Source organism: Myotis brandtii, unplaced genomic scaffold, assembly GCF_000412655.1.
Source record: "Myotis brandtii unplaced genomic scaffold, ASM41265v1 scaffold1040, whole genome shotgun sequence".
Taxonomy (NCBI): domain Eukaryota; kingdom Metazoa; phylum Chordata; class Mammalia; order Chiroptera; family Vespertilionidae; genus Myotis; species Myotis brandtii.
The window spans coordinates 524,686-538,980 of record NW_005353498.1 but is presented as its reverse complement, the minus strand read 5'-3'; the positions used below and the strand labels follow the sequence as shown (position 1 = coordinate 538,980).

The 14,295-nt window shown below is 47.8% G+C and overlaps 1 protein-coding gene across 1 annotated transcript in view; it reads right to left on the bottom strand.

Annotated features, from left to right (window-relative positions):
- Positions 1 to 2,869: 2,869 nt before the first annotated feature.
- Positions 2,870 to 14,295, bottom strand: part of TMEM38A (transmembrane protein 38A) — a 15,142-nt gene continuing 3,716 nt past the window's right edge. Inside the window, exons 3-7 of the mRNA XM_005856709.2 lie at positions 8,400 to 8,556; positions 7,973 to 8,157; positions 6,986 to 7,073; positions 5,176 to 5,293; positions 2,870 to 4,442 (exon numbers count right to left, since the gene is read on the bottom strand). Of these exons, the coding sequence (XP_005856771.2) occupies positions 4,203 to 4,442; positions 5,176 to 5,293; positions 6,986 to 7,073; positions 7,973 to 8,157; positions 8,400 to 8,556 (788 nt within the window). The 3' untranslated portion in view covers positions 2,870 to 4,202. The remainder of the gene's footprint in view (positions 4,443 to 5,175; positions 5,294 to 6,985; positions 7,074 to 7,972; positions 8,158 to 8,399; positions 8,557 to 14,295) is intronic.

The window sequence follows — 14,295 nt, the reverse complement described above, 5'->3', positions numbered from 1 at the left end:
CTGTATAAATGTTGAGGGTAACATAATTCAGCCCATGACAGATATGCAGTGGCATTTCATTATGCTTTTAATGTGTATTTCTTGTGATTACCTGCCATCCATGTATTTTCTTTGAATTATCTGTTCAAATATTTTGCCTCATTTTAAGTGTGTGTGTTTTTCTTACTGAAGATTTTTTTACAGCTTGATTGAGATACCATAGACATACACTAAACTGTTCATGTTAGTAAGTATACATTTGATAAATTGTGAGGTATATAGACCCGTGAAGCCATTACCACAATTCAGGATAGTGAAGACATCCATCGCCCAGACCCCTTGTGCTTTTTTGCCATCCCTCCCACCCACATCTCCCCAAGCACCCATTAATCAGCTTTCTATTTCTAGAATTTTATATAAAGGGACTCAGACAATGTGCATTATTTTGGGGTGACTTTTATTTACCCACCACAATGCATATGAAGCTCATTCATGCTGTTGCATTTCGTTCCTTTTTATTGCTGAGCAGTATTCCATTGGATGGGGCAATTATTTATCCATTCACCTTTTTTGGGCATTTGTTTGTTCCAAGTTTGGGGCTATTATTAACAAAATCCTGGTACACTGCTGGTGGGAATGCAGACTGGTGCAGCCACTGTGAAAAACAGTATGGAGTTTCCTCAAATTAAAAATCTAACTGCCATTTGACCCAGCGATCCCACTTCTGGGAATATATCCTAAGAATCCCAAAACACCAATCAGAAAGAATATATGCACCCCTATGTTCATAGCAGTGTTATTTACAATAGCTAAGAGTGCCCATCAGTAGCTGAGTGGATAAGAAAGCTGTGGTACATTTCCACAAAAGAATACTATGTGGCTATAAAAAAGAAGGATCTTTCACTCTTTGCAACAGCATGGAGGGACCTGGAGAGTATTATGCTAAGTGAAATAAGCCAGTCATAGAAAGACAAATATCACATGATCTCACTTATATGTGGAATCTAGTGAACAAAATAAACTGATGAACAAAATAGGTCCAGAGACATGGATGCATGGAACAGACTGACAGCTCTCAGAGGGAATGGGGTGGGAGGGATGGGAAGAGATTAACCAAAGAACATACTGGTATGTGCATATATGGATAGCCCATGGACATAAACAATAGTGTGAGGGAGGCCTTGGGTGGGGCAGGGATTGGGTGGAGGGGGGCAAAGAGAAAAATGGGGGACATCTGTAATACTGTCAACAATTTTTTTAAAAGCTGCTATGAACTTTCATGTACATGTCTTTGTGTGGACACACTTTCATTTCTCTTGGGCAAATACTCAAGAGTGCGATGCTGGGTGATATGATAAGTGCACTTTTAACTTTTTAAGAAACTGCCAAGCTGCCTTCCAAAAGGGCTACACCACGCATGTCAAACTCCCGGCCTGCATGCGGCCCACAACAAATATTTTTGCGGCCCAGCCAATATAACGGTATGTAAGAAACGTTTTAATAAAAATTTCATAAGTTGATTTTTACAATATCCTGTTATACATAATTATGAATAACGAACTACAACGTTCACTAATGACTGATTACTATAATCGTGTTGCATTCATTTCCCTTACGTGCCTTACACACAGACGCACCCTTTCTCTCCACTAATACTAGCAGTGAATATTTTAGCAGCCGATTGCCACGTCATTAGTCTTGTACTGACTTGTTTGGTGTGCACAACAGGAAATATTTTGCTTTCGGAGAACAAGAAAAATAGGTTTATTTGAGTTACGCTTATTAATTTGTGCAGTTATTTAGTGTCTGGTAAGTTCATGTTCAAGAAAAAATATTAATTTTTATTAAAATGTTCTATTATTTTATGTTAATGGTTACTTGTTTATTTCAGCCCTTTGTATTCAGCATGTCTCTATCGAAATAAACCTACGTTTCTATGAAAATTGAAGCTTTTGTTTTTTTGCGGCCCACATAAACTTAAACCTTGTTTATTTGGCCCGTGTTAGCCTCTGAGTTTGACATGCTTGGGCTACACTGTCTGCAGTGTATGAGAGTCCCAGTTGCTCCACATCCTCCCCAGCACTTAGCATGGTCAGTCTTTTTATTTGTAGCCATCCTCACGAGTGTGAAGTGGTACCTTCCCACCAATTTTTCTGATGGCCACGGATGTTGCGTGTCTCTTCGTGTGCTTATTTCTATATTCTTTATGGCAAAGTGTCCATGCAAGTCCTTTGCTCATTTTAAAATTGGGCTGTTTCCCTGTATTTGAGTTTTGAGAATTCTTTATATATTCCGGATACAATTCTTTATCAGATATGTAATTTTCAAAGATTTCCTCCCAGTCTGTGGCTTGTCTTTTTCTATTAACAGAATCTTGCACAGACTCTTAGCTGCAAATCCCAAACACTCCAATGAATCCCACCTGTCTTTGAAGGACAATGATAATTATCACCCCCTTTTCCCAAGAAGCAAACAGGCTTAGAAAAGGGGAGGCCCCATGACCTGTTGGTGGCAGAGCGAAAATTTGAACCCAGACCTCACCCACCCACTACTTCCCACTGGTAGTCAAGGGCTGCCATGAGCCTCCTTCCCCAGGAAACTCTGAGCATCTCTAAGAAAAAAGCAGGGCCCTAGCCGGCGTGGCTCAGTGGACAGAGCGTCGGCCTACGGACTGAAGGGTCACAGGTTAGATTCTGGTCAAGGGCATATGCCTGGGTTGTGGGCTTGATCCCCAGTGGGGGGTGTGCAGGAGGCAGCCAATCAATGATTTTCTCTCATCATTGATGTTTTTTATCTCTCTCTCCCTCTCCTTCTCTGAAATCAATAAAAATATATTTTTTAAATTTAATAAAAAGAAAAAAGTAGGAATGAATCAGATAAGCCAACAGGGTTCTCTCACAACAGATTTATTTGCTGAACCTTCGTGCTGAGCCTTGATGGACGTGCAAGAGGATGAATTCAGGGCCTTACAGTCTTAGGACCCACTCAGCTCCCAGGTATCACCAGATCAAGGCACTTTCCCAGCAGCTGGGCAACACCTGGGACCCCAATAACTCCAAGACAATCTCGAAGCAGCTGCAGGCTGATGCCCTGAGCACATTCTGAGCACCCATGTGCAGAGGGCAGCCTCTGCTGGCCTGGTCTGGGCCCAAACTCCCACCCGTGACTGGCCATACTCAATCTACCCACCTCTATCAGGCATCCTGGTGACCTAGGATTAGATGAAGGCAGCTGGGAGGGGCCTTCAGCTACCATCCTCCTTATTCACCCAGAAGCAAGTTCCCAGCCTGTCCCAGAGTAGGCGGAAACATGTTTGTTGAGTGACTAAATGAGCAGCAATGAGCCAGCGTGAGGAAGGCCTGATGCTTCCAGGGCCCAACAGCGAGTGCTTGGAGCCCCCTGGACATAGCTGGACCCTGGAGCCCCCGCTCAGCCAGCTGTCTTTCTTTGGTTTAGGGGTAGCCCGAAGCCAAGGATCAGAACAAGCCTTTCCCACCCTCCCAAGTTCTCAAGTCTGGCCTAGATGTGTCTACTGAAGGCCTCCTTCCTGCCAGGTAACTTGTGGGGGTCTCCAACCCACAGACACAAACGATCTAAAGCACAAAGCAGTTCTCAAGCACAGGGAACACCCGCCATGGCTCTCCTGCTGACTGCACGGTGCTTCTGAGCACACGAGGCTGGTTCATGTCCAGCCTCACATCAGCTCTTGTGCAGAGGAGGGCCAGGGGACCCCATTGCACAGATGCGGAGCGCAAGGCTCAGAGAAGGAGGCCTCTTGCCCAGGGACGCCCAGGAGTCAGCAAGATGTGGGAATCACAGCAGCTGTCTCTCAGGAGGTAATCAGGAATCATCCATCAAATAAATGTCTCAATAATGCTTGAAATACAGTCAAAACATAACTTTAGAAGGAAATAATAGAGCCAAGAACATAACTGCCGTGTTTCTGGCTGGAGCCACTGCCATGATTCTGTGCCCCCTCCCCCCCAAATCTGGCTCAACAGGGGTTCCACAGAGAGAAACCCCATTCCTACAAACGCCCTTTACCCCATATCTCCTCTAACCCCTCACATCAGCCCCAGAGGGTGGGCTAAAGGCCCCAGTTTGCAGACAGGGAAGGTGAGGCCTGGAGAGGGGACAATTGAGCCCAAGACACCTCCCCCACCCCTGACTCTGAAGGTTCTGGGTCTTCCCCCCAGCACCCCACAAGCCCTGTGGGCCACTCCCTAATCTGCCTTCTTGGTTTTCTTCTTCCTGGAGCCCTCACTCAGCTCCTCCTTGGACTTGGTGGCCATGGCGGAGTGCGGGGAGCCGGGCCCACTGCCACCGTGGGACCCTCCATGGGCCCCACCGTGGTTGTCGTGGTGATGGTCACCCACCAAGGCCGTCCCAAACAGCACGGGACAGACATAGCTCTCCAGAACATCGAAAGGGGAGCTGTGGGAGTGAGTGGCTGTCAGGAACACCTGAGGAGGGGTGGCAGGGGGACAGGGGGACAGCAGAGCGACAGAGAGAGATGGAGAGAGAAAGCCAAGGGGGTGGGGGGAGAGAAGATCAGCCAGATCAAGGTCAGAGGTAGGCCACACCCAGCCCTCTGGCTGCACAACCCCTCACCCCCAGGAGGGTGACCAACTGTCTGGGATGTGGAAGTTTTGGTGCTAAAACCAAGACCATGCTGGGCTCAGCGGGACAGCGGGTCACTCTCCCCAGAAGTACTCCCACACCTGGGCTCAGGGAGGAGCTCTGCTTGGCCTGGAGTCACTAATTCTCTTTTGACGGCTCAGGCCTTTGTACCTCTGGACCAGCTCCACAGGGAGGGAGGAGAATGTGGCCCCTCAAGACTCCTCCTGGAGGGCGGGGAGACCCCAACTCAAGGCCTGACGATCAGACCAGCCCCATTCTTGGTCTAGCCCAGCGTCCTGAGGGCACCTTCCCTGAATCTTGTCCCTCTACTCTCCACACCCAAGGCACGCAGACCCCGCACACTCCTGGTCCCCTCTCAGCTTTTCCTAGGCTGGGCCTTCTGCTGGGAAAGACTTGTTCCCTCACTCCCGAGCCCACCTGCTGGACACTGCTCTTCTCAGACCCCCCTCCATGCACAGGCCTACGGGCAAGGTCCCGGCCTCCATCCCCACTTAGGGGTCTCCTTTCTTGGACAGGAAAGTGCAGGTGGGCGTGGGTCAGGACAGGGAGGCTTACCTTACAGGACACCATGAACATGGTGAAGATGAAGATGAGACTGGCTTTGGACACCGGGAGCCAGCGGGTCTGCTGGAGGGTGAAGAGGATAGCTCCGTACAGGCTGGCCTTGGTGGGGCTGGAGGGGACAGCCATGGTTACTGGGAGGCACTGCACGGCTCAGACCTTTGTACCTCTGTCCCAGACCCCTCCTCTGCCTGCCTCCAGCCGGCCCCAGCCCCCATTGGCTGAGTGTGAAATGGGAAAAGACCCACATGGCGTGGAGGAGGTGATGTCTCTTTGCAGTCAAGGGTTAACTTGACTCAAAAAGAGATCTGGCCTTTGTCTCTGGAGCCTGAGAGGTGTGCTCTAAGCGCTGGGAGTGTCCTGTGTGACAGGAGCCTTTGTTTACTTGGGGACTTTGGGTCACACCAGAGAGTCAGAGTGTGATTTATGGTGGGGATCTTGGGCCCTGTGCTATCAGCTCAACTTCTAGGGGAGCTGGAGGCTGAGGTCAGTCACGCAGGTGGTCAGCTATGTCAGTGTCACTGAGCCCCAATAAATCCCTGGGCACCAGAGTTTGGAAGTTTGCTGTGACCATTCAGTGCACATGGTCGCACGTGGACGCTGGGAGAAACAGGCGCCGTCCACACGGCTCCACGGAGAGGGGACAGCCAGGAGCTCAGCCCGGTCTCGCCTGGATGCTGCCCCAGGTGTCTCTTACCTTTGCTCATGTTAGTCTGTATCCTGTAATAAAGTGTAACCCTGAGCAAAAGGGCTTTGCCGAGTTCTGTGAGTCCTGGCGAATCATCAAACCCGAGGGTGGTCTTAGGGACCCCCAAACAGCACACTCCCCAGGATGTGGGATTACAACAAACCATTTTCTTAGCTTTCCTTTTCTTCCTTGCAGGCTGGGTTTCTAAGATTTTAACTTGTTGCAAGAGACAGACCCATGACTTCTGCTCCTGATGTCTGCCACTCACTGCATGTACCTAACGATGATATTTCCAAAGCCCTCACCGGGTACCAGGGCCAGGGGGTTATGTCTGATTCCATGGAAGCCTCCCCCTCAGCTGATGAGGCAGAAATAGAATCCAAGAGGGGAAGCCACTTGCCTGCTTAGTAGCAGGCGATGCAGCCATCTGGGCCCTATTTCTTCGTCAGTGAATTGAGGGTGGGAACAGATTTCTCGTGGAGATGAAACGAGATAAAGCCACATTTTCCAAAGTGTAAAACAACAGGCACTTGTCATTGGTCTATGGGTAAGCCTTTTAATTTTGTCATATTTTAATAGCTATAGTCTTACTTATTGTAGATTGGGAGAACATTGAACTAGCCTGACCCTGTGAGGTCTTTTAAAAATGCATTAGGCTAAATGCAGTGAGGGGTTCTGGGTTAGGTCCTGGATGCTGCAGTCTGGCCCTGCCCACCGTTCTCCACTTACCTGGTAGCTCCAGCCGCATTCCCCCACTCCGTGCCCCATGCTCCCCACCCACCTGTGCACGCCTACCCTGCAGAACCAGGCAGAATTGTTGTTGCTTTTCTGACTTGGCAGAAGTGATGGCCTTCTGAATCAGAGGCTCCTTCTTTGCCAGAAAACTCCTATTCACTCTTCAAAACCCAAATCAAGTATCTGACTTCCCCACATCTCTGTCTGCCCCTGTCCCCTAGGCAGAGTCGTGGTTCCCTCTCTGGGTTCCCCCAGACATGTCCTCTGGAAGCTTTTGGAAGGCAGAATCAGGGGCTGGACCTCCAAGTTACCAGAAGTATCCAATCCAGGGTCAGGTCCAGGGGGCACAGGAGGAACAGACGGGGAGGACGGGGTACTCACAAAGACATGTGCATGATCTCGTTGACCTCTGGCTTCCAGACCCCTCGGAGCAGCTGCTCAAAGTTGGACATGAGGGCAACACCAGAGCCTACGAAACAGGGTGCTTCTGAACGAACCCGCCACCCCCAAGGAAGCAGACTCGCCGCTCCTGGAGTCCTCTCCAGGGGGACCATGAGCCGGGTGTATGAGCCTCAGGGGCAGGTGAGGAAACATGCTCAGAACAGGCAGAGTCGGGCCGAAGGTCACACAGCAGCACATTTGGAGCAAAACAAGCGTGAAGGAATCAGCTAATACCCCACCTGAAAGGCTTGGACCAACCTGGGCTGTCTGCCCTGAGGCTTCCAATCCAGGACCCTGAGCTGTGCATGAGGCTTCCAGGGGGCCCCCACACATAGCCTCTCTCCTCAGGACTCTGAGCTCAAGCCACTTGCCCTCAGGGAGGCATGCTACCTCCCCGGGGAATTGGTACAGGCTTCGTGGAGACACCGTGATTACATTTCCAGGAAGAATACCCTCTCCAGGAGCGGCTGCCAGCTGGGGTTCCTGACATGCACCAGGGGTTCACAACTGAGGTGATTTTGTCTCCCGAGGAGGCATTTGGCAACGTCTAGAGACATTTTTGGTTGTCACAACTGGGGAGGGGGGTGTGCTCTTGGTGGGTGGGGGCCAGGGATGCTGCTCAACCCCTGGCCATTCATAGGATGGCCCCCACCACAGAGAATGATCCAGCACCAAATGTCAGTAGTGCCGCAATTGAGAAACCCTGCTCTGGGTATCAGCTGTCATTGTTTCATCATTGTCCTATTTGCCTGTGACAGTTAAACTTCTGGAAGAATCTTCTCATTTGCTCTAAAGGTGTGGGCTAATGGGCAGCCTGGACCCCTGCCGCAGTCCTGGTACCCCTCAGCCTGGCTGCCCAATATGGACCACTGGACCAGGGGTCTCAACTGGGTGATTTTCAGTTGTCATCATTATGGTCCTGTTTACCTTTGACCCAGCCAGTGGCAATCATGACGAACCACCCGTGGTGGTAGTGGTGATGCGCGTGGTGGATGCCCACGGCGATCTTTCGGACTCTCACCACCTCCTTCATGGCCACAAAGATGAGTTTCACAGGCAGGAAGCAGACACACTTGTAAAAGAGGTCCAGGGGACAGAAGAAAATCAGGTACCTTCGGGGAGAGAATGCCAAGCATCAGGGGGAGAGATTCCGGGGGCCCTGGGAAGTGAGGTTGTATCCTTCTTGCGTGCCTGGCTCAGGACAGAGCTGAGCAACAGAGCAGTGCCCTCAGGGCCACTGTGGAGGTTGTGCAGTTGGATCCCAGTCCCTCCCGCCTCCCACCTCTCTGGTGAATGGGTCACCCCTGCCCTCCGGCTCTGCTCTCCCACGCCCGGCCAGCCTGGCAATGCTTACCAGACAGCGGAGGCCAGCAGGACGCTGGAGTTGTTGCTGAAGTAGTCGATCAGGGGCTCCCCGAGGAGCAGATCAGCCAGGATGTAACTCCCGAAGCAGTGCAGCATGGCACACAGCCAGGATGCCATGGGGTGGCGCCGGGCCAGCTCCACTGCTCCTGGGAGGCAGGGGTATAAGGGGGAGGAATCGTATAGTATTTGGTAGCACGTGTCAGAATTTCCTTTCTTTTTAAGGCTGAATAATATTCCAGACAGACACAGAGAAGGTGTGTGAATTGAACTGTGGACCTCAGAAAGATAAATTGTCCAGTCAGTGTGGCTCAGTTGGCTGAGTATTGTCCCAGGCACCAAAAGGTCGCCAGTTCGATTCCTGGTTAGGGCACAAGCCCAGGTTGTGGCCTTGATCCGCAATAGGGGACGTGCAGGAGGCAGCCGATCAACGTTTCTCACATTGATATTTCTCTCCCTCTCACTTCCTCTCTCTCTAAACACCAATAAAAACATTTTTTAAAAAAGTCCATGTTCATAGCAGCATAATCATCAAAAGATGGAAACATCCTCAGTGTCCATCAAATGATATATAGATACAAACTGTGACCTATCCATACAATGGAACATTATTCAGCCTTAAAAAGGAATGAAGTCTTGATAGATACTACAACATAGATGAGTCTTGAAAACATGCTAAGTGAAAGCAGCCAGACACAAAAAGCCATAAGACCATATATTGTAGGATACCATTTATATGAAATGTCAGAGCAGGCAAATCCATAGAAACAGAAAGCAAATTAGTGATTGGCAGGGGCTGGGGGAGGGGCAATGGGGAGTGACAAGTAATGGGATTTCCTTTTGGGGTGATGAAAATGTCCTAAAACTTATATATTACATGTAGATGGAAATATAGAGGTGGGTAAAGTAGGTTTACAGATGTGAGTACACAAAACAGAGTTTATTCTTGTATTGTTATTAATCATTGTATTGTTTATTTGTATTACAAATGTAAATCTACTTTTGTCCACCCCTGTATATAACATGGCCTTTTGCATTCGTCTCTTTCACTGAGCACAATATTTTTAAAAATAATATTCATTTTTTACTGTTGTATAATGTTCCATCGTAGAACTAGATCACAAGTTATTTAACCATTCTCTTGCATATACTACATTTTATAATGAGCAAGCATGCCTAATAAAAGTTGTTTTAGAGTAAGTCATCAACACACTCCCCTTCCTCTTCGCCATCCCCACCAACTAATCATGTGATCTTGGACAAACTATTTTTTCTCTGTGTGGCCCTTTCCTCTGTCAGGTGCAAACCCTTAATCCCTTCTTTGCTCAACTCCTAACGATGATTGGAGCCAAATTTTCCCTCCTCAGTCTCACCATGTGCATCCTTTCCCTGCCAGATTATCCTAAGGCAGTGGTTCTCAACCTTCTGGCCCTTTAAATACAGTTCCTCATGTTGTGACCCAACTATAAAATTATTTTCGTTGCTACTTCATAACTGTAATGTTGCTACTGTTATGAATCGTAATGTAAATATCTGATATGCAGGATGGTCTTAGGCGACCCCTGTGAAAGGGTCGTTCGACCGCCAAAGGGGTCGCGACCCACAGGTTGAGAACCGCTGTCCTAAAGTCTCAGCATTGAAGGATTTAATTACGGGATTTAAGAAAGCAGCGTTCTCTTCTCTGGAGTGTCTATTTAAAACCCTGCCAGCTGAGCGGTAATCCTTCAGAGCAGCTGGTGGGGCCTGCAGGGACCAGGTCAGGTGAGGCACCCATGTTTTGCAGAAATGGATACCTCTGCGTTTAAAAATAGCCCCCAGGGGTTGAATTCTTTCCAGGGTCTTTGGGTGCCCTCTGGGGCTATCCCAGGGACTGAGACTGGGGCGTGGGGGTGAGGACCTGGGTTTCGCAGGAGTAAAGCAGGTTCCATGTTTGTATCATGGTGAGTCCTAATTAAAATAAAGTCACACGCCTGGGTTTTGGCTCTGCTGCTCATTCAGGCATGGCCTTGGGCAAATGACTGCTCCCTCCCCAGTCTCTGTTTCCTCTGCTGTCAAAAGAGAATGAGGCTCATTTGATTGAGCCTTTGTTCTGTGCACTGATAGGTTGCAGGTTTGATTCCCAGTCAGTGCACATACCTGGTTTGCGGGTTTGATCGGGGAATGTATGGAAGACAACCAATAGATGTTTCTCTCTATTGATTCTCTCTCTCTCTCTCTCTCTCTCTCTCTCTCTCTCTCAGCATGTTCTCGGGTGAGGATTAACAAAAAGAGAGAATGAGAGTACCCCATTCATGGAGTTGTATTGATGAATCAATGCAGTGTGCAGTATAATCATCATGTTTCTTATCATTATCAATACCCTCCTGGCAATCCTGGAAGGACAGGAACAGTCTCCCCATTGCCACAGATGGGAAGACTGAGGCTGATGGAGACAACCTGCCCTGTAGACCCATAGCAAAGCAGGGGCTGAAAAACAGTCCCCCTAGATCAGTGATGGCGAACCTATGACACGCGTGTCAGAGGTGACACGCAAACTCATTTTTTTGGTTGATTTTTCTTTGTTAAATGGCATTTAAATATGTAAAAGAAATATAAAAAATATAAATCTTTGTTTTACTATGGTTGCAAATATCAAAAAATTTCTATATGTGACACGGCACCAGAGTTAAGTTAGGGTTTTTCAAAATGCTGACACGCCGAGCTCAAAAGGTTCACCATCACTGCCCTAAATCCATCCCTTTGCCACACTCCTTGGGTTGGGGATAGCACCCAGAAGCAGCAAATATAGGTTTCAGCCCCAGGTTTGCCACTAAAGTTCTCCCCTCTCCTGGCTTCAATATGCTTAGGTGCTATCCCAGTTTGCCTGGGACCTAAGAGTTCCAGGGACATGGGACTTTGGATTCTTGTCTTGGGCAAACCTGGCTGAGTCGGTCACCCCAGTGCGCCTGTGAGGAGGGAAAGAATTGCTTAGTGCCTAGTAATTGTGTGAGAGTTATTCCTGGAACTGAACTGAAATGGAAAGTACCTGTGGGTGGAAATTCTAGTGGAGGATTTATAAAAATCAGCTCTGCCTTAGAGGGAGGAGGAGGCCCCGGTCAGGTCTCCTAGATGGGCTCCATGACATTCCCATGGCAGGGAAGTGCTAGAAGGTTCCCCAGGGCATTTTCAGCACTGCCCCTCGTTTGGTGCTATTTAGTCTGAGGTCTAAGCATATGAGGTGTACTGACAGAATCTCTCAGCAACTCTAAATCCTCTTTTCTTGAGCCTTTGAGCAAAGCTCTCTGCCTCAGTTTCCTTCCTTGTAGGAGTTGGTAGTCCCTGCCTTGAAAGGTTGGGGATGAGCAGCCCTCTGCCCTCAAAAAGCTTACAGTTCAAGCCAGAGATTAAGAAAGTGTTCTCTTAGCTCACACAGAATTGTTTTTTAAATGTGCTTTTATTGATTTCAGAGAGAGGAAGGGAGAGGGAGAGAGAGAGAGAGAGAGAGAGAGAAACATCAATGATGAGAGAGAATCATTGCTTAGCTGCCTCCTGTACGCTCCCTACTGGGGATCGAGCCTGCAACCTGAGCATGTGCCCTGATGGGGAATCGAACCTCAATCTCCTGGTTCATGGGTCGATGCTCAACCACTGAGCCACACTGGCCTGGTACCCACACAGAATTTTTTAAATGTTCAAACTGCAGCCAAGATGTCCTTCAATAGTTTAAAAATTAAACTGTAGTACATTCATACCATGGAATATTACTTAACAGTAAGAAGAAATGACCTATCAAGCCACGAAAAGATGTGGAGGAACCCTAAATGCATATTACTGAGTGAAAGAAGCCAGTCTGAAAAGGATACAGATTGCATGAGTCTAACTCTTTGACAAATTGGGGAAGGTAGAACTATGGAGACAGTAAAAAGATCAGCAGTTGCCTGGCTGGTGTGGCTCAGTGGTTGAGCATCAACCCATGAACCAGAAGGTCACTGTTCGATTCCCAGTCAGGGCACATGCCCTAGTTTTGGCCACATCCCCAGTAGGGGGCATGCAGGAGGCAGCCAAGCAATGATTCTCTCTCATCATTGATATTTCTCTCTCTCTCTCTCTCCCTCTCCCTTCCTGTCTCTGAAATCAATAAAAACATATTTAAAAAAGAAAAAAGATGAGAGATTGGTGGGGGTTCCAGGTGGAGGGTAGGGGAGAGTAATGAATAGGTGGAGCACAGGGGATTTTTAAGGCAGTAAAACTATTCTGTATGATACTAGAATGGTGAATACATGTCATTATACATTTGTCAAAATTCATAAATGTACACCACCAAAGATTCCTAATGTAAACTATAGACTGGTTGATAATGATGTCAATCTATGATAATAATAATTACATGATAACAATGTTGATATTTATGTTGGTTCATTAATTGTAACAAATGTACCACTCTGGCGGAGAATGTTGGTGGTGGGAAAGGCTATGTGTATGTGATGGGGGTGGTCAGTAATATATAGAAACTGTCGTTTCAGATTAATTTTGATCTAGCTCTAAAATGGCTCTAGAAATAAAGTCTATTAATTTAAATAAAAGAAAATGAAAAGAAAAAAAAAGAAGTGTTCCAATAGCCAAATCACATTTCCAGCTTCCCTTGAAAAACCAGTTCTGATGGTTCCAGCCCCAACCAGGCGGAGATGAGCCTGGCTGGATCTCACCTGGGCACAGTCCTCGAAAGCTGGTTTATTGCTTCCCATCTGTCACCTGCCTGGTCCTTGATAGCACTGGAGGTTGAGAGTCAGTCTAGATCAGCGGTTCTCAACCTGTGGGTCGTGACCCCTTTGGGGGTCGAACAACCCTTTCACAGGGATCGCCTAAGACCATCGAAAAACACATATATAATTACATATTGTTTTTGTGATTAACCGCTATACTTTAATTATGTTCAATTTGTAACATTGAAATTTGGGGGTCACCACAACATGAGGAACTGTATTAAAGGGTCACGGCATTAGGAAGGTTGAGAACCACTGGTCTAGATCAATGGTTCTCAATTGGGAGCAAATATCTGGGACATTGGCAATGTATGGGGCAGTGTTGGTTGTCACAATGGGTAGAGCTATGAGACGGTAAAAAGATCAGCAGCTAGTGGGTAGAGGCCAGGGATGCTGCAAAACACCCTGAAATGCACAGAGCTGCCCCCACCGCAGAGAATGGCCTGATTCTAACCACCAATAGAGCTGAGGTTGGGAAACGGTGGTGGAGAGACCCGGGTCTCATGTGGGGAACTTTAAAACACCTGAAACCAATATAACTGAAAATATATTATAACTGAAAAATATATTTTAGAAAATATTTAAATGGTGTGATAAGATAAAGGCATTTTATAAGACATATTGTATTGGCAAAACTTCTAGTTCAGAGGACTTACTCTGTGATTTCAGTGGGAATGTGCTGACCCCTCCTGCCTCCTCCCAGCTGGTCTGGAGACCCCTTGCCTCCAGACACCTGTGTCCTACATCCCTGGGAGGCTCCTGCTCCAGGGTTGGAGATTTCCTAGGTGTGCTGGGTTCTGTACTCACCTGGGGACTGGCCTGAGCCACCAGGAATTTATCCCCATACAGGAAATACAGACCCGTGGTCATGCTACAACAATACAAAGCTTATTTTGCTTTGCAAAGTAACTGCTCTATAGAAAATAAAATACTGGTGCTGGTGCTACCCCCAGAGATTCTGATTTAAATGGTGGAGGGATGCTGCCTAGATGATTTTTAAAAGCTCTCAAAGTGGGTCTAATCTGAGGACCACTGGTCTGAAAAGTTCTTTGGATGGATCAGGCCTAAGGTAACCAGGACTATAATTCCTTCCTTCCTTCCTTCCTTCCTTCCTTCCTTCCTTCCTTCCTTCCTTCCTTCCTTCCT